This window comes from Uloborus diversus, chromosome 9 (assembly GCF_026930045.1).
Source record: "Uloborus diversus isolate 005 chromosome 9, Udiv.v.3.1, whole genome shotgun sequence".
NCBI classification, from domain to species: domain Eukaryota; kingdom Metazoa; phylum Arthropoda; class Arachnida; order Araneae; family Uloboridae; genus Uloborus; species Uloborus diversus.
The window spans coordinates 98,208,896-98,229,348 of record NC_072739.1 but is presented as its reverse complement, the minus strand read 5'-3'; the positions used below and the strand labels follow the sequence as shown (position 1 = coordinate 98,229,348).

Below are 20,453 nucleotides of genomic sequence, written 5' to 3'. Positions count from 1 at the left end.
AGAGAGATTGTTTTAAAATGAACATTGATGTGCGATTTACAAAAATTGAATTTAACCATTTTTTTTCATTCTGCTCAAAAATTCGGGGGTGCGACCGCCCCCTCTTGCCCTCCCTATTTGCTGCCCCTGGGGAAGTGTATGTGTGTGTGTACGCATGTGTCTTTGTATCTGTGTGCAGGCATGAGTGTGTGGGAGTTGTGTGTATGTGTTTGTGTGTATGTATGCGTATGTGTTTGTGCAGGTGTGTGTGTGTGTAGGTGTGGGTGTGTGTGTGTGTAGGTGTGTGTGTGTGTGTGTGTAGGTGTGTGTATGTATGCGTGTGTAGGGTATGTACCCAACCTGGAGACTTTGCTCACAAGAGGAGCAGCATCGGGAGGGGCCGGTCGACGGTGGTGCTGCAGAGGGAGACGGAGGGAAAATAAAATCATAGGACGCCAAAAATAGTCAATTGAGAACAATAAGCAATGTGATTGCTCAAAAAAAAAAAAAAAAAGAGAGAGAGAGAGAGAGATAGAGAGAGAAAAAAAAAGAAGAATGAATAAATAAATTTTTGACAGAGAAACCTCATTCAAAAAGTTTTTTTTTCGGAAATTGATGCTTTGATTTTACGGAATTGATGCTTTGTTCATTTAATAATCTTCTGTCATGAAGCAATAATTACCGCTCTTTGAATAAAACCCTGCTTACGCCTAGAGCTACGCATAGCAAAATATAGGATCCGGTGTTCTAGACTGAAGTTCAGAATATACTTTCGCAGTTTTGATGGTTTTGGACATAATAGTCACCATATTATTACAAATTGGTGTTTGATAACATAAATATGCGAAAATAAAATTGATTTTCTTAGAAAACTTATTAACTAAATGTTTTCTTAAGTTTTAACTATCGTAAAAAGTGAAAGTTTTTAATCACATCATTTAGCTGCTTTATTGGGAAATGATAATCGATATTGTAGAAAAGCTCATAAGAACCGAAGTGAAGTGATTGTTAAGTTTACTATAAATCAGTAGAACTTATGCAGTTTTTAGCCGATTCGCAGATTTTCCACGTTAATTCGTCTGTCTGTAGAGATGAAACATAGTTCATTTTGCATTTTCATCCTAACCAATTTCGTTGTTCTTTCTAACACATGTGCAGTGCTGGCCAAATTATTAGACTAAGACTATTTTAAACGCAAATCCTTTATTGATTACATAACTATAGACACATTAACGAACAGTGAAAAAATTATCTAATATTTAGTATGCATTCCCTTGTTCTTGATGAGCATTTTAAGTCTTTTTGGCATACTTTTCACAAGGTTTACACCATTTCTTAACTTTTAAAAAAAGGAGGTAAAAATTGTTTATACTCACTATTATTTATACTCACATACACATACTCACTAATTACCTAAAACTAACTTTAAATATAACAGAACACACTAATAAAAAGAACTAGTGAACTGTTTAAGCTGATTGAGATTAGGTTCCTGATAGGTAGATAAACAAAGAATATAAACAAAGCAGACAGTGCTGCCACCTGCAAACATTAAATTATGCTAAAATGACGTAATAATCAGTGTACAGTATGTACTGTACTTTAACAGTAAAATAAATAGCATTTTAATAAATAGTGTACAAAAAAAAAAAAAAAAACTCTTTAGTCTAATAATTTGGCCAGCACTGTAGTTAGTGTCTATCAAATAATTTGCTTATAAAGGTTCTTCTATCTGTCTGGCAATGCGTGCTTGCGTAAGACATTTCTACAAGAAAGAATGTCAAAGGATTACCTCACTTATTTCGCTGCCCTGCGACTTTGGAACCATAGAAACAGATTAATTTATAGTAAGAGTTTTATGAATTTAGAAATTGTTTAGACGCGAAACAGGTATGTAGCCACTGATTAACTGCACACAAATTCCTTCGTATATTTTATGAACGGTGGAAAAAGTCAGGGTTTCCACCGTTGGCTACGTATATTTCCTGTAACTTTACAGTTAGTATATAAAAGAAATTATTCTTAAATAACAAGAAAAAGTATTTTTGGAAAGTTTATTTACATTAAACATTTTATTTTTAACTTATTTTTTAAAAATATGTTTTATTAAAATGCATGAAGTTCATTGCGGATCTTGGAAACAAACAAGTTAAATTTTGGTATTTTTTAGCATTTTTAGCAACTAAATATGTGCGTCTATAAAGTATTAGACTAATGCTTTATCCTATTTTCCTAGGCTAAAACGACTTCACTGTGACTTTAACCGCCTGAAATGTCTCCCTCTTGATTGGTCATCGCTGGTTTCGTTGACTACATTGACTCTTTCTAACAATCGACTAGAAGAGATTCCTACCACAGTATGGACTCTCCAGAGCTTGCAGAAGCTTAATTTAAATCGAAACCATATATGTGGCATAGGTCCCCTACCAGAGGCTGCTGCTGGTCGGTTGAAAGAACTAAACTTGTCCAAGAACCGAATATCTGGATTTCTTGATTTGTCATTGTTATCCGTAAGTATATTTGATCTATTTGCACCTCGGAACATGGGAATCATTGCTGCCACACTCATTTTCCTTCTTTTACACGCAGTAGTGCCCAGCTTTTTTTTTATACCTTAAGGGCACAACTCAGCTAGTTCAAGGCAAACCAGAACACACTTAAAAGGACCAGACACACTCTAGTCCAGATTCTAGTCCAGATCTAGGACCAGAACACATTTAAAATTTAAATACATAATTTGAAAATTTTTCTTGATAACATGGGAACGCTTGGAAAGGAAAGGAAAATTACAATCCAAGCAAACGACTGTTGATCAACTTCACAAGTCCCATATGGCCCGCAGGCCGTAGGTTGAGTACCACTGTATCACAGGATCACGACTATCCAATGCAAAGAAGTTAATAGGTTTTAAAGATATTCTTGTTGATAGTGCGTGGTCAAGCAATATGCAAAAACAAAAGTTATTCATTGTTTTTCATTAATTATTTTCAGTTAAATACATTTCTAATAACATAAGCAGTGGATAGGTGCTGGACTACGAATCAGAGGGTTCCTGGTTTGAAGCCCGACGCTGCTGAATAGCTAGTGAATACATGCGGAGTACGTGTTCGTTTAATCTACGGGTCTGAAAGTCGCGGAGTCTTTGAAGTTACTTTGAGTGCAGAGTTTCTGGAAACTTCTCAATTCCCCTGCAGAGCTGGGCCTAAATTGTGGAGGTGGTACAGCCATTTATCTAGAATAAAACAGACTCCTCTGGAATTGGGTCCTTCAGATTCTGAGAAACTATTCTCGTCTGACTTAATTCCTACTTCGCCACGCGAATGGAGCTTGAGTCGCCCAATTGGCATTGCAACAACAACAACAATATCAACAACAACAACATTAATTACACAAAAATATTTAAAATATATCAGCGAACTTTATTTATTATTATAACTGAAATGTACGTTTCGCTTAATATTACATTTTTATTCAGTAGTACGTAACTAACTGGCAAGTCACATACGGACCATTCCACGGAAAAGTAAAGTTGTCTAGCACGTAGCGGTTCATATTTTTCATTAAAAAGTAATAATTTTAAAGGATAATGAAGAAATTTTTTGCTCAAGAGACCAAACATAAGTTTGTAATTTGCTAAGCAGAAAACATTTGTTCATTAATATTTCAAAGCATTATTTTTAATTACATATATGAGGCGTCAAGTGCGGGAAAAAATGACCATTTTTCGTGGAATGGCCCAAACACGAAATAAAGTTTCCGAAATGCTATTTTAAAAAACCTTGAAAACGGAAAGAATCTTGAAACTCATTAAATATTCATAATAGGTCAGAACTCGAAAAGGGAATAACATTCCAAAGACAAGATAATCCACATAATGAAATTTTTCTTCCGTAAAATTATCTATCGGTAATACAAGTCTCTCTAGTAAATTCTAGTTCGATGGATGAGTGGTCAGTTAGATGGGTTGAGAAACAATTAGAGCGAAGAGGCGAATGGGATGAGATATCTTATCAGAAAAGACATAAAATATGACGGACCGAACTGAAGTGAAATGGCGTTCGAGGTCAAGGTCTTACGCAGGTGAATTCTTTATGACCGCTACCAAAACAGATGACTCATAACTACACAGTAGACTTATTATTTGTGGGAAAATTTTCGGAAAGTAGCTTCAAAATTTAATAATGTATGGTTATAGTTTGCAATTTTATGGATCTTAAGTTCGAACTCTGCATTTTTATATGTTGTTAATAAAACAGGTTTAAATGAATGAAGAACACATTCGTACATTTTACAACTCAACCGAGTTTTGTCAAAGATACTTAAAAACTTTTAAATTTGAAAATCATTTTTCCTCCAAATAATACTAAAAAAAAAAGCAATAGGTAATCGTTTCAAAACTTGTTCAATCAAATTCAGTAGTTTTAATTGAATAAAATTTAGAAATTGCATCCAAGAAATACCTTAAAATTAGTAACTGAAAATAAATGTTTTGAATTTTTTTCACTATTATATGGTCTTGAAACTTGCAGTTTTGTTACTTTATGAAAGCATTTTAGCTTACCATCATTTAAAACCTTAGAATTCCGCTTTTTCTTTTTCTTTTTTCAATTTTGTAACAAAATTAAAAAACAGTAACAAGAACCTACATTATCAAATAATTTTTGATCGTATAACAGAAACATTTTAAGAAACAAACAAAAAATAGTGAGCCTGTGCTTTGGACAGAGCTAAGGACAGTTGAAAATGGCTGTGAAAAGTTCAGTAGTTGAATTAAAATATAACAGTGCGGGGCAAAAGTTTAAGCACAATGCGAATATTTAAATAAAAAGAAAATTATTTACCGGAAGGCTTTCAATTATACGCTGTAGGTGGATAGTATGATTACAAATATGTATCTAAAGTTTTGAAAAAAAAAGAAAAAAAAATACCGTAACAAAAATCAGAAATTAAAAAAAATATTTTTTTAAGTCGCAAAAGTTGCACAAATTCGATTTTGTACATGAATATCTTGAAACATGATATGAGACGTAGAAAAATAAGACTTTTTTCTTAGACTATAAAGTGTAGAGGTCGCTCAATCAATAATCAAAATCTCGAAATCTCTGTAGTTCTCGCCTGAAATATATGAGAAATTTCGGAAGCTGAAAACAAGTCCACTTTTTTGAAAATTTCTCGCTTTTTAAATCGGTCCATATGTGGAAGGGCATAGTGCTTTACTACGTGTACAGTAAAGCCCTAGATCAGGGTTTTAGTGGAGAGCAATTTCAAACATCAGTTTGTTTCACTCAAAAAGGCAAAGAAAAACCATGTTCCATGATAAGATGAAGAAACTAAAAGAACGGTTTTAACTTACAATTTGTCTCTTAATCAGATAAAACTTGAACTTGGATCAAAAATGTATCAGGACAATAAGTAGGCGGGCAACCGGATCAGGATTCATCAAAAAACAAAAAAATGTACACGAGGTTTTTTTGAAACAGAGCTACAAATAAGTAAGATTTCAGCGGAAAAAACCCTTAGCTGGTGAGAAGGGAGTGTCTTACACGCCAGGTAAATATAACTTTTGCATTCAAGTATTTTGTAGTATTTACATTCACGGCTTTATTGAGCAAACATGAATTGCTTATTGTTTTCACTTAACCTTTGAATGAAGTCCGCTTCCTTTGATTTTTGTGTTTCTATGCTTATAATGCAGGCGACCATGTGCCTCGGAATCGAATTAAAACAACCTTCTCGACTTAACACAATTCTTTTTACGCGAAAACCGTATCCAGCACACAACACAACATCCAGCCCATAACATCCAGCATCCAGCCACTGGCATTTATTTGAATTTTGACGCCATGAATTGAAATTATGTTTGCGATAAAAAGCCATTAGTAGAAACAAGAAAACCCAACGAGTAGGGTCCTATCGTAATTCGTGATTGTGAAAAACATGATTTCACACATTTCAAGACCTCAAAAAATTCAAACTAAATTTTTTAAAATATATTAAGTCACTTACGATTTTGTTTTATTTGTATTTAGTAAATAAATAGCACAAAAATCATTGTAAGATTTCCTGTTTTCATTTGCTTAATTTCGTAGAGAAAACAAGAAAAAGATAATAATGGGGTTACATACAAGGCTGCGGAGTCGAAGGAAGAGTATTCACTCGGAACTCCGACTCCGATTTTGGAAATTTTAGAGACTCCGACTTCGAACCTTCATCATGAAATGACTCCGAATCCGATTACACACATTCGACAGCCCTGATGACATACACGTCACTTCATCACTGTCATTACGAAAAAAGCACCTCAACAGTTTAAGATTAAAAGTTGAAGTCTAGAAAAAAATATAAAGCTATGCCGAAATGAAACGTGTCCCAAGACAAGCTACTCTCCGTTATAACAAAATTGCTACCTTTTTTTTTTAATTGAAAATCATACCATTCAGATACTTTTAAAATTTTAAAAACATAAAATTAAATAACTCATTCGACAAAAAATTTCCAAAAATATTCAACGGCAACCACTCGGCAATAAAAATTCCTAAGATCATAAGAACTAGATGAAACTTCGAATCCATTGATGTATGAAATAGGATCCACACGACTTTTCATTTTGATATTCATGAAAATGATCTGCGCTTGGTCACCCAAGGCTTATGGAATTCCTTTCTTGCAGCTCGCGTAACACAACACAGTTCCCCTAAATCATCCTTCATAATTAAGCAGAACACAAAAAGCTCGTGCCTTCGATCGTCGGGTCTAAGCACCAACAGGAAGTTGAGCCTTTTGTTAAACTAGCCGTAGTTTTTTCTTGGGTGCATGATGCTCTAATGAAGTCTGTGTTGGAAAGTCGGATTGGAAACATGGGTGCCTTCCCGGGGGGAGAGAGGGGTGGGGGCACGGCACAAGCAACACCATTGAAATTTTTTTTTTGGGGGGGGGGGGTTGTTTTCTGGGGTATTATTCTCTTTTCTGGATGGGAGGGTTCTTTATGGTTTTTGGAGGGGTGCATATTGTTCTTGAGGGGGGGAGGGCACCTCTGGTTGAAAGTAGATATTTTTTCTTGGAATGGTGTAGTTTTGGTTTTGTTGCTGTTGTTGTCGTGTGCCAGCTAGGCTGGCAATTTGGGGTGCGCTGCTTCACTTTTCCAACTGTACCGTAATTTGGTGTGAAGTCCGACTTCTACAGTCCACACTTGCCATAAAGGCCCGTTTATTGGGTAGGCAACTATTCACAGCACAACAACACCTTCACACAAAGAAAGGACAAGGACAGGAGAGAGAAAGTACGCCCTTGCCCGAGCTCGGATTCGAAACTGAACCTCCCTGTCGCAGTCAGACTTTTCTGACTACTAGACAAGGCACTTCTGGTTTTTAATTATGTGATAAATATTTGAAGGCGGTTTTTTTTTTTTTTTGGAAAATTAAACATAACAATAATTTCCCCCTAAGGGGCACACCATAAATGATGTCAAACGTTTTTTCAGCATGTTTGACGCCCTTCCTCCAGTTTGTCAAAAAACCTCACACTTCACCTTACCTCCCTCTAAATGGAAATTCGAATATGAAGTATCAACGTTATAAAAACTTCTCTTGTATTTAAAATATACTGGTATGTACGAATTGAGGGCGTGAATGTTCGATCACATCCGTAACTAGTACAAATCATTATTTTTCAAGTACCAAAAATTATTTTAGAAAGTTGATTCTTCATATTATGATACATAATAGTTCCTTACATTCGAATATATCACAATTAACACCCAAAATTTAAAATTCCGGGAATAAAGTGCAGATATTTGAGTAAAATGTCAAACCCGTGCATATGGATTCATCAGATTGTTGTCTTCGTCTTAGCTGGACACGATTACCCTATAGCTTTTCTGCAGTTATCCTTATGGTTCAAATTTGCCAAAATCTGAAGAAGGATTCCATTTGAAACAGTTTATTTTAAAATTCTTCCCGCTTTTGGAAATTTCCCCCTGAAAATGCTTCATGAGCTTTAATTTAGGTTTTTGAGCGCAGTGATAAGTTCCATAATCATTAGGGTGGTTCAAAAAAACTTTTTTTCAGCTAGAGTCCAGGACAACCCCCTATTTTTTTTTAAGATTTACTAATAGTATTATGCTGTAAAAGTTTTAGCTTCTTACTCAAATTTTAAGACGGTGCTCAATGGCCCCTCAATTTAACATTAACCGTAGCATAGAAAATGTCACAAATTTAGAAACATTTAGTTTCCACAGCTGTTTTTTTTTAAATTTATTTTTTGGTAAATATTTATTTTATTGCAATGCATATCATAATACTCGTGTATATTATAATATGTAGCGTTGTTTTTTCCTTTCAATGTATTTTTAACCCCCCCTCCCCCGTCCCCATACTGATGAAGTTTGGGGGAATGGGTTGAACACCTTCTTTCAGATGAAATAGGAAGCTAAAATTTTTCTAGTATATTATACTATTCACAAGCCTAAAAAGAATTAAGGGGTAACCTGTTATCTCGGAGAAACTTTTTTTACATGTATTTTTGAACCACAGTAATGATTATGTTCTTCATAGTTTTTTTTAAAGGGACTTCTGAATGATACAATTTTTTTTCAACATTACTGACCCCCTCCCCCGCCTTTTGTCACAAAGTGTCACACTTCACTTTATCCCTCTCCCTTTTGACACTTGTCACGCTATACATCGTAAACGTATTCTTATAAAATGCGTGATGTCACTCTTTTTGTTACCCTTCTCTCCCTTTTGTCACAAACTATTACAACTTCACGAAAACCCCTCCCACCCCCTCAAAGCGTGTCAATCGTGGACAGCCCCAAACTCGCGCCGGGACTCTATTTTAAAAATGAATTTATGACATAAAACGAGGTTTTTTTTAAACGTTTTATACAGCCTTTGCAATACTCTTTCCTGAGTTGCATTAATGTAAAATATGTATACATTTACTCTAAAATGAAATGATTATGTAATTGCATTCATTTATTTATTTTTTACCTATGAGAAGTAAGGTTTTTGTAGATTTGAACAGATTTCTTTAACAAAAAAAAAAAACAATAAAACACAATAAAAATAATCAAATTAAATTAACGTATATTAATATAAATATATAAATAAACAGAAAGAGAGAAAGGAGAGAAAAGAAAAGTGAATTGTTCTTAAAACAGTATTTTGTAATTTTTAATGACCTATTTTATTTTTAATAACAGAGTAGACAGAAAATCACATTAAACTTTTGCGAATAAATAAAAACACATGGGGAAACATTCTGAAAGATGTACAGAAAAAAAAAAAAAAGAAGGAAGGGAAAAAAAAAAGAAAGGAAGGAAGACCTCTGTGGTTGTGATGCAAGGAAAACTGACCTTACTTTTTCGAGTCATGTGCTTCCTTTCTTTCACTGTAGATGGATTTCACTCTATTGTACTTGATAAAAACAAATCATTAACAAAAAATATTTCTTTTAAATTAAAAAAAAATCTATTGTAAGGCGATCTAACGGATATCTTCATTTTATATTCATCAACGTCTTTCAAAATTAAAAGACGCTCAGATGTCAACTTCGGTGTCACGGTAGTGTCTCGCATTTAAACAATGAAGAGGTCATTAGAAAGAGTTCGAATTTGAACCTGCTAATGTGTGTCGGTCAGACGATAACAAAACATTTCGGCCGATTCTAGCTTCGCGTCTCATACTGCTCTGGCCTATTTTTGTTTGTGTTTTTTCTTCTACGGTTTACGATTGTTGTCCTTTTACTAATGGGGAACCTTATTTATTTGCTGTTTTATTTATTTGGCACAAGCTGTAAAATAATGATAGTTCTAGATATTCATTTTGACTTCGTTTAGCGGTGTAAGTGATTGTTCTGTCTATTGGAGCTTTTTTATCGATTTCATAAAAAATTAAATATTACTTGCCGGAATTTTTCGCATCATGAAAAATATAAAAACCTTCTTTTGATGTGATTGTCAAATTTACTATTATTAAAATTTTAGAGCATTTCTTAAAAGTTAGAACTATTTAAAAGTTAGAAAAGTTTTTTTTTTTTTTAAATCTTCTACTGTATTTAAAAAGCTGTACCATATAACCAAGAAACGTAGGTCACAAAAACTTTCCAAATTAAAAAAGGATGTGCGTATTTTAAATGTGCATCAGATAGAATGCAAAGAACTAGCTTCGTTACAAAATTGGTTTTAACTTCAAAATCCGTGAGTTTATTTTAAATAAGCTGCAGACTATTATCATCACTTAGGGAACAATCTTCATTGCGACCTGAGAAATAACCTTTGTTTCCGATCTAAAGCTTTGTTACAAAAGCTTTGTTACAAAAGTCCTCACAAATTGCACAATAAGATAGGGGTAAGTAGGAAAAATTACGCTGACTTAAGGAAAACATGGGAAGATGCTTCGTTGAAAAATATGTTAACTCATGAAGAAATAAAGTGCTTTTGTTATAACTATCCTTAGAATAAATGTAGAAAATTTGTTTCGTTGTAAAACTTCTTGCAAATTTATCGTGATATGTTTATTTCAAATTTCAAATATGCAATCGAATGATTAGAATTTCACAATTGGTATAGTTATTTTAAATATGCAAGTCAATAAATGTAGAGATAATGCTTCGTTAAAAGTCCAGAACTGGTATGTTTATTTTGCGAGTTAATATGCAAAGAGTAATATTCGTTAAAAAATTATAATTGGTATGTTTGTTTTAAAATAGAATTGAAAAAAATACAGAGAACATGCTTCGTTAAAACGGCTATGTTAATTTTAAATATGCAATTGAACGAATACAGAGAACATGCTTCGTTCAAAATTCAGAGTTGATATATTTGTTTCAAAACTGCAAAGTAATTAATACAGATAACATGCTTCGTTTTAATCTTGCAAAAAAGAAAAAAAAATGTTTTAAGCATGAAATGGTGCTTTGTTAAAAATTCAGAATTAATATGTTTGTTTTAAATCTGAAACATATTAAATGCAGAGAACATGATTCGTTACAGATCCAGAAAAAAATATTTGTTTAAAGCATAAAATGGTTCAAATGCAGAAAATATGCTTCGTTAAAAGATAAGATTTAATTTGTTTATTTAAATCTACAGCGTAACAAATACAGAGAACATGTTTCGTTTTAATCCTGCAAAAAAAAAAAAAAAAAAACAGTTTTAAGCATGAAATGGTACAAATACAGAGAACATGCTTCGTTAAAAATTCAGAATTAATATATTTATTTAAATGTCAAGCATAATAAATGCAGAAAACATGCTTCGTTACAGATCTAGAAACAAAATATCTGTTTTAAGCATGAAATGGTTCAAATGCAGAAAATATGCTTCGTTAAAAGATAAGATTTAATTTGTTTATTTAAATCTGAAACGTATTCTAAATACAGAGAACATGCTCCGTTACAAATCAGAAACAAAATATTTGTTTTAAGTAGGAAATGCTACAAATGCAGGAAACGTGCTTCGTTTCCTGCATTGGTCAAGTTCAAAATTAACTTGTTCGTTTTAAATCTGAAACGTAATAAATACAGACATGATTTGTAACGAAACATAAACATGTTTCGTTACAAATCAAGAAACAAAATATTTGTTTTAAGCATAATATGCTACAAATGCAGAGAATATGCTTCGTTGAAAATTCCGAATTGGTATGTTTGTTTTAAATATGCAATTGAATAAATGCAAAAAAAAAAAAGAAAGAAAAAAAATGCTTCGTTAAAATTGCTATGTTAATTTTAAATATGGAATCAAACAAATGCAGAGAACGTGCTTCATCAAAAATTTCAGAATTAATACGTTTTTTTTAAATCTTAAACATAAAAAATACAGAGAACATGCTTCGTTACGAATCTAGAAACAAAATTAGTTGTTTTAAGCATGAAGCGCTACAAATGCAGAGAGCATGCTTTATTAAAAAATCAGAATTAATGTTAGCTTAAAATCTGATACATAATAATTACAGAGATAATGCGTTGTTACAAATCTGGAAACAAAATATTTGTTTTAAGCATGAAATGGTACAAATGCAGAGAACATGCTTCTTTAAATGTTCGGAATTAGTGCGCTTGTTTTAAATCAGAAACGTAATAAAAACAGAGAACATTCTTCGTTACAAATATAGAAACAAAATGTATGTTTTAAGCATGAAGCGCTACAAATGCAGAGAGCATGCTTCACTACAAGAATCATTGGTCAAGCGCTTATTTAATTAGGCTCCTCGCGCAGGACTTCCCCTCCAACGAGCAAAATCTATCAACAAGTTGTTACGAATCGCATTGATGATTTCGATTAACGAAGTCAAATGCTTTTTACAGGATGCTCGAGGTGTGTGACATTGCCGAAATGAGAATGAAAAGTCAAGCCTGAGACTGGAAAAGAACTGAAAAAAGAAAAATATTTCTTTTTCCTTTTGACCCGAGTGCTCTTCGAATCAGCGATGCGCATTAGTGCATGAATCTCAGTTTAGGAGACTCTCACTGTGGTTCAGTGAGTTTAAGTTGCAAATGGCTGGGCGGTTGGAAATGTCTGTACCTTTTCAGTGATTCCCATACAAGATTCGGGGGGAGAGATACTTTTTGTTTCACACATTCTAAAAGCTTTCAGATCTTATTTATAAACTACACTATCCGATTGTTTGAAAAGAAAGCTTTCACTTTTCAGGTATTATTCGCAGTTCTAGTGTTTGAACACGTCATCAGGCGGTAATTTAAGAAATTAGCCGAAAGCGTATTGGTTTTACCTTTTTCAGCAGCCATTATACAGACTGCAGCGCCTCCTATAGTTTATTTAAATTGCGAATTAATACTTTTTTGGTTGAGTGTACTTTTCTCTACCTCATCTCACCTTTTGAACATATAGCCTTAAAAACTGATGGCGGTGAGATTGAGAACCTTAAGTTTTTACTCTGTGTAATCTTGATTTTGTTTTTCCAGCAGTCCTTAAACAGAGACTGCAGCGTCTCCTATAGTTTATTTAAATTGCGAATTAACACATTTTTAGTTGAGTGTACTTTTCTCTACCTCACCTAACCTTTTTAGCATATAGCCTTAAGAACTGGTGGCGGTGAGATGGAAAACCTTAAGTCTTGGTTCTGTGTAATCTTGCTTCTGTTCTTTCAGCAGTCCTTAGATAAAGACTGCAGCGCTTTCTATAGTTTGTTTAAATTGCGAATAAACACTTTTTTCAGTTGAGTGTACTTGTCGCTACTCTACTTCACCCGACTGTTTTAGCACGTAGCCTGAAGAGAACTAACGGTGAGAGTAAGAGTCTCAAGTTTTACTCTATCTATGTGCTTGATTAGTTGACTTCTGATCCTTTGAAGCTTAAACGGTTCTAGTTGTCAAAATAAGAGTGAGGAAAGCCGGTTTTGTGTTGAGATAACGATTATTAACACTGTGCCAATCTAGGAACTTCTCATCTTTCAATCAAAACATAAACGAGCTCGTCCAAGGTCACGCATCAAGTTACCAGGGTCACACTATACGTTAGTTCTATGCTTTTTAGTGTAGGAGGCAGCTTTAGAGCTCCCATGGAAGCTCAGCTCCAGTGCTTCTTTTCAATATTATGTGAAATTTTATGTATTGGATGAATTTCGTCCTATTTATGTATGAAAATTAGTTCAAATAATATAAGCTTCCCATGTGTCTTTTGTTGCAAATTACCCCGGACTGATTATATGAATTTTGTCAAGATGTTTTTGAAACAAATTTTTCCAGGTTTTTCTTCAGGCTATTTTCATGAACTTTTACTGGAAATCTTGCCGTGAGCAGGTAAAGGGCAGTAACTGCAAATTTTTCCTTTTTCGTATAATTGCATTTTTGTCATCTGTTGTATGTTAGCTTTGTTGTACAAGCTTGCTTATTTAGTTTCCGCTGAAAATTAAGGCGCGAAAAAACGTCTAATTTCAACATTTCCCTATTGTTAGTATTGAATCCAACACACATTTCTTCAACCATCTCGAAAACTCATTTCTGAAGATACTGCCGTTTACCTGCTCACGGCAGAATATCACTCTGATATACAAAATTATTGAGTTAAAAACTCGGCTGTAGTTTAAAAAAAAAGTGTGATGTACTACCGAAGATACAGGTACTTATCAAAACAATGGAAACATCTGAGAATAAAAGTGACATTTTTGAATGCGCTTCGAACGTAAAAAAGATTAAAATTAAAGATTTGGGTTTTTTTTTATAAATAGCAATGTACATATTCTGGTACTATTTGGTGGTTTAACGGAAGTTCTGGAAGTCTTGGATTGTTTTCAAGCACGTGAAATGTCGGATTTCTCAAATTTTTAAGGAGGCCAAATTGTTGGAGCGCGTCTAGCTGAAACAAGTGTAACTGAAACGTTTCAACTTTTTGGTGTATCTAAAAGTACAGAATCTAAAGTCATAACAGCATACACACAGCGCGGTAAGACAAGCTCGGCAAAGCAAAATACTGGGCGGAAAGAGAAGCTCGGTGAAATAAACCGACGGGTATTGAAGTGGATTGTAATGTCTAAAAAGCGAACAACAGCAGCAAAAGTGACCACAGAACTCAATCACCGTATAGAATCACCAGTGTGAGCGATTAAAATTAGAAGGGCACCTTTATAAACAGAACATTTACGTCAGAGTAGCGATTCCCAAAATTTTTTTTCCAAGTGTTTCCATTATTTTGATAACTACCTGTAGTGAGGTAAAGCCTCTAACACAGGCCCAAAATAAATTTTTAAAAAATGTAGAAGGTAGGAGTTATAAAATAAGTAACGGAGTGATTAAGTGAGAATAACCCTGCGTGTTACTTCAAAGTTCTGTGTTCCTTATAAGTCATGTGCTATTTGACCTCTATTTAACGAAGAATTAAAAGCAGCTTCTCGATAATTCGATTGAATTAGTCATTAGATTTATGCGTCGAGCAAACGCCCTAAAACTGTAGGGCTTTCAAAAAGCCGTGATTTATTTTTAGGACTCTAAGAATATTGTCCACTTTTGACACAAAACATTTAACTGTGACTGATATCATGCATGGCTAGTTGACAGAAAAGATGACTTGATGCTTTGTATTGCAAACAACTCGGAACACGATGCTTGGTTAAGCTCTTGAATTATCTTGTCACAAGTATGAGACGTTACGCTCTTAATTATAGTTGTCAAGTTGCCTACAGCAAGGTAATGAGGCGCATTTATGTAGTGTAATATTTAGTGTCGCTTGCTCGGAAGCAAGGTTGCGCGGGTGTTTTGGTCATTGTGTCCTGGATATAATTTTCTTACATTTTGAGATGAGAAAGATAAAATGTAAAGTTATTAAAGAATGTTTGAACTATTATTGGTTTTTTTTTTTTCAAATCCAAGTGCAACTAACGTAAAACTTATTCTCCCCCTGCTCGTTTCGCTCGCCAACCCCCGTTCGCTAGGGAGCCGTGGTGGAATGATTGGTAAGGCATCGGACTTGTGACCGGAGCGTTCCGGGTTCGATCCTAGTCGGTCGAAGATCCGCCGTTTCAATTAATGGGACTGGGGGGACGTTAAATATGCTTGTAGTCACAAAGTCCTCCAAGTAAAACGATACCTCTGGTGGTGCTGGACCAGGGATTGCTCGACTTATAATCCGGATCAAAAAATCAGAATTGTCTTCAGGGTCCCATCCAACTGGTTAAACCACAAATAGTGGTAGGTACGGGAGACCCTGTTGTGAAAAGTGAAAATCCCCTTTTGCCACCTGCAATGGCTCAGTGCCGCCAGCGGCGGGTGACAATAGAGGATATTGATTCTTTTACCCTGGATGCGCTCAGAGCTTCTTAGATGTTCGGCTTTTTATCTCCAGCCCGTTAAGTATTAAAGGGGTGAGACAGGACGGAATGGCTTCCAATGGATTTCCTGTATCTAACGTGTAGTGTGCCTGTAGTTTCGTTCTTGCAACCACCCCTTAAAATTATCTATGCGAGTAGAAAAGTTTTTTAAATGCTAAAAATTAAATCTGGATAATCCGATGATCCGGATAAACGAGGGCCGAATGAGCGAGGCTTTGCTGTAGTACAAAAATAATTGAAAATTTTCCTACTTCAGTTTCTAATATTTTCTGGAGTACACATGAATGCAGATGTTTCATTCACCCTATCTCACCACTTGCATTGCAAAAAACAAAATACCTCATCATTTAAGGGTTAAAAGCACACAGATGTCACGCCAGAAGTATCAAAAAAATACATGAACTTAAAATCGATGTGGGTATGTTAACAAATACGCCAACTCTTCTTCGTGCATGTAGTTGAATACTGTGAACGACGTGTGGAATGTTTTCAAATCTTGATAAATCACCGAATCTGTTGCCGAAGCTATCTCTTTTCTCATCAAATCCAATCAACTGCGACAGAATCTCCTCCAAAGTGCCTGAAAACCTATTCTTGAAGACAGTAGTACTTTCAAGAATGGGTTTGATCTGAAAGGTTTATTGCCGAATAAACCCCAAAACGATGAAATTTTAGCTTTCATAGGAATTTTCACGGTCTGTGAGCCTCGTTAATTTACCGGAACAGTATTCTTGAAACATCTTCCGCATTGATTTTTTGCCCAATTTCGCATTTTTTCTCTCTCTTATGGATGCCCCAGTGGATAAGCATTTTGCATTAAATGCTTGGAATTAATAGTCTGATGACAATTTGAAGTACATTGCCTGTCGTTTTCTTGCTGTTGAACTTAGCAGCGGTGGGTGTAGTAAGGGAACCAGTGGTTAGCCATGAATTTCTCTGAATTGAACCTTGTTACTCCGTGCCGTTATTTGATTTTGATTAACATTGTCTAAGGGGCTGCCTATAAATGCCGTCACATCTTTTTTTTTCACAATTTATTGTAAAAAAATGCGTGACTTCACACTGCTGGTTTACCCCCTCTCTCCCCCTTGTCAAAAGCTGTCACAATTTTACGAACCCACCTTCCCGTCAAAGCTTGAAATCATTGATGAAAAACCCTTAAATTGTTTTTGATTTCCAAATATTTTTTTATCCCTTAGATGGAAACATCTGAGACTGAGATTTTGTAATCAGGCCGGTAATTTAGGTGGGTCAGAAGGGGTGAATTGCCCCCTGGCTTTGAGAAATTGCTGTGTTTATATGTGAGTGGGAGTGGTTTTCATTGAATTTTTATATAATTTTGCGTTGAATTCATATATTTTTGCTCCCCTCCCGATCCCTGGAAAAAAGTTGAAATCACAACCTGTTCGTAGTCATATTTAAAACGATTACATTAATTTTGAAATCATTACTATCACCCTTCGGAGAGCAGTTGTAATAATGTTTTCTTATATTTCTGATTAAAATGAATAGATAATAATTTGGCCTTGTTCCAGAAAGTTGATGAGAAGTATACTAATAGTTTTAGTTGATTGTAACGAAGTGGACTGCATACTGAAATTAACAGCAACAAAAAGATCTCAGTTATCAAAAGTGGCTTTGCCTGCTTAGTATGAGCAAAAATTAAACACTGAAAAGAAGGTGAATCCCCGAGCTTGAACGATAGGGGCCTAGTTACTGTTTATGTCCATTTGAGACTAATTTGCCGTATTTAAAATTAAAAAATAAAAAAATAAAAAAATAAATAAAACTGATAACAGACTAGTTAACGTTTTCTTTTCTAATGGGTTTGTAGTTTCAGAAGTAATACTTATATCAAAAATTCTTGCTCTTTTAGATTAACTCATGCTATTTTAAACACAATGGGCGTTTCCATAGAGGGCCAAGGGAGGGCAGCTCCCCCCACCCCCCTTCCAATATAAAAATATCTCAAATAAAACCAAAAAAAAAAAAAAAACTTTTGAATTGACGCCGTATGATCACAATGTTGCCAAATGGAATTCCAAATTGTCGCCGAATGATAGTTTTGCCGAATGGAATTCCAAATTGTCGCTGAATAATGATAGTTTTGCCGAATGAGGATATTTTTGTCGAATCGTCTGACAAAATTTGCCGAATAAGAAAATTTTTGGGAGGTCACAGTGACCTACCGTAACCTCCTATATGTGCTCCCCTGGGCCTGCCCAAACAACTTTTTTTTTGTATCCAAAAATAGAAATGCCTTTAAATTTCTATTGCAAAAAAATTTAAAAGTTGAAATTGTGGTAAAATATTTCCTGTCTTGTGTTTTGAAGACTAAATTCATGACTCATTGTAAATTTTATGCAATAGAAGGCAAGGCTTGAATCTTATGTCAAAACTTAAGTTTTCTACTCGTATTCCTTCTATTACTTTCTTTACATATCATTGATTTAAAATTATTTTGAAGAAAAAAAACAATTAATAATCAACTAATGCAGTTTTTTTTATTGGTTTTAGAGTCTTGTGCGTCTGGATATTTCCCACAACGAGGTGGAAGACCTTGAAGTTTTGAAGCTGTCCAGATTGGAGTCTCTTATGGTATCTCAAAATGCTCTGAAGTCATTGCATTTAGATGGAACAAAATTACGTATATTACGCGCTGATGTCAATGGTAAATGGAATATTTTAAAAATTCTGTGCGTCCCACCTTTTCCGTTTTGTAATGCTAAGAATATGTTCTTGAAAAATTGTTAGTTTTACAAATAGTTAGGGGGAACCCGAAGCGTTTTATACCTTTTACTAGGAGGGGGAATTTTTCGTTCTAGAAAATATTCAAAATTTTACTCATCAGCAACTTTACTGCTACTGATGCAACAGCAACGAGGTGCTCAACAGTTTTATAACAATTGCATTGTTACAATATAGAACTTTTAAGCATGTAGAGGTTAGAGTTGTTTTTCCATCATTGACACTGCTGCTGACAGATGAGACGTGGTGGGTAGTGCTGGACATATAGTGCTGATATTTTATGTGATTTGAAGCAAATTTTAGCTCTTTTTACCCCACAGATCTCGGACTAATTGAGACAAAGAAATAATTTGTATATCCAAGAGTAGGAAGTTTAACTTCAGTCATGATGGCAAGAAAAAAAACTTTCAAATAGAGTGATTTTTGTATTTTTACTTCCTTTTACGAAGTAAAGGAAGTATTGTATTCGCGCGAAAAAAGTTTGACCCGAAAATTGGCCTTAATTTCCATTTTGCTCGCCCCCAAATGAATATTGAATTTTTTTTTTTCAACCCAACCACACGTGATGGATATATGCCTAAGAACGTGTAGACACCCAAAATATCCATTTTGACTGTCCCCGAATTAAGTACAACGAGTTTTCTCGTGATGTCTGCATGTAAGTATGTATGTGCGTATGTATCTCGCATAACTCAAAAACGGCATGTCCTAGAAAGTTAAAATTTGGTACATAGACTCCTAGTGGGATCTAGTTGTGCACTTCATATTTTGGTTGCATTCGGATATTCGAAAAAGGGTCTTTTACAACTTTTTGGGGGGGAAATCATTGTTAATTTCAATGCAAACTGAAGTGGTGTTATAATTTGGCAAACACTTGGCAATATATCGCCAAGCTTTTGGTCGCCGAGATTTTCGCACACTTGGCGAAAAAATTGGCGTTTTTTTTATCTGGTTTCATTTTGGCCACAATTGGCGATATTTAGAGAGATTAACCATTGAATCACATTTAAATGTGCAATGTTGGGAAAATTAATAAATTTTTTTTTTTTTTTTTTGCTTCAGTTCGCAGTAAACTTGGGGTAAAAATATTTAAAGTGTTTCTTTTCTTACACCAAGGCACTTTAATATTTTCGAAGCTTATCCCATCAAAAGTATAAAAGCCTTTTTTTTTTTAAATTTTCGGTATATAATAGCGAAAACATTTCACCCTCTCAAAAAAATGAGTTCTGCAAAATATTCAGTGGTTTTGTTTCTTCGATGTTTTAAATGCAGAACGAGATACAAGCTCCACGCATTGCCGATAAATATCTCTGATCTTTCTCCTTGAAAAGACGTGAACTACGTCTTTTCCCCCCTTATGTTCGAACGATATCTTCACTTTTTTTCAAGACCATTGCCAGGATTTTGTTTCGGAGGGGGGGGGGGTATAAATTTTCGACAAAAGTTGAAAAAGTCACCTATTGGTATGATTTTTGAAGCATATTGCACATTGATAGACATATGGCAATGGGGACGCCTAGGGGGGGGGAGGAATAAAACAGAAAAATGAAAAAAAATTTAGGAAGGAGAGGGGGAGAATAAGGCAGTGGTATTATTGTTTTTTTTTTTTTGAATTTTTTCTGTTGAACAGTAATTTTACTGAATTACTGAGACTTCAAGTTACTTTATCAAAATATGAGCAACTGTTTTCTCAGTTAATTTAAATTTATTATTAAAATATCACTTAGTCAAAATTAAATATTGCACAAGTACTGTTGGTTCAGAAAAAGATGTGTAATGGTCGTAAATGTCGCAATATTGCGAATGATACCAATGACATAAAAACCTCTAATTGGCACTCAAGTTGGACATGATATGGCAATATGTACCACCAATCACTTTTCATGAGCTCTAAGGGTCAGGAGTGCTCAAATGATTGTTTGTAAGGGAGATGCAGAC

At 34.5% G+C, this 20,453-nt stretch overlaps 1 protein-coding gene across 1 annotated transcript in view; it reads left to right on the top strand.

Moving 5' to 3' along the window:
* Positions 1-20,453, top strand: part of LOC129230391 (PH domain leucine-rich repeat-containing protein phosphatase 1-like) — a 72,989-nt gene that overhangs the window by 22,653 nt on the left and 29,883 nt on the right. Inside the window, exons 2-3 of the mRNA XM_054864790.1 lie at positions 2,216-2,489; positions 18,285-18,438. Of these exons, the coding sequence (XP_054720765.1) occupies positions 2,216-2,489; positions 18,285-18,438 (428 nt within the window). The remainder of the gene's footprint in view (positions 1-2,215; positions 2,490-18,284; positions 18,439-20,453) is intronic.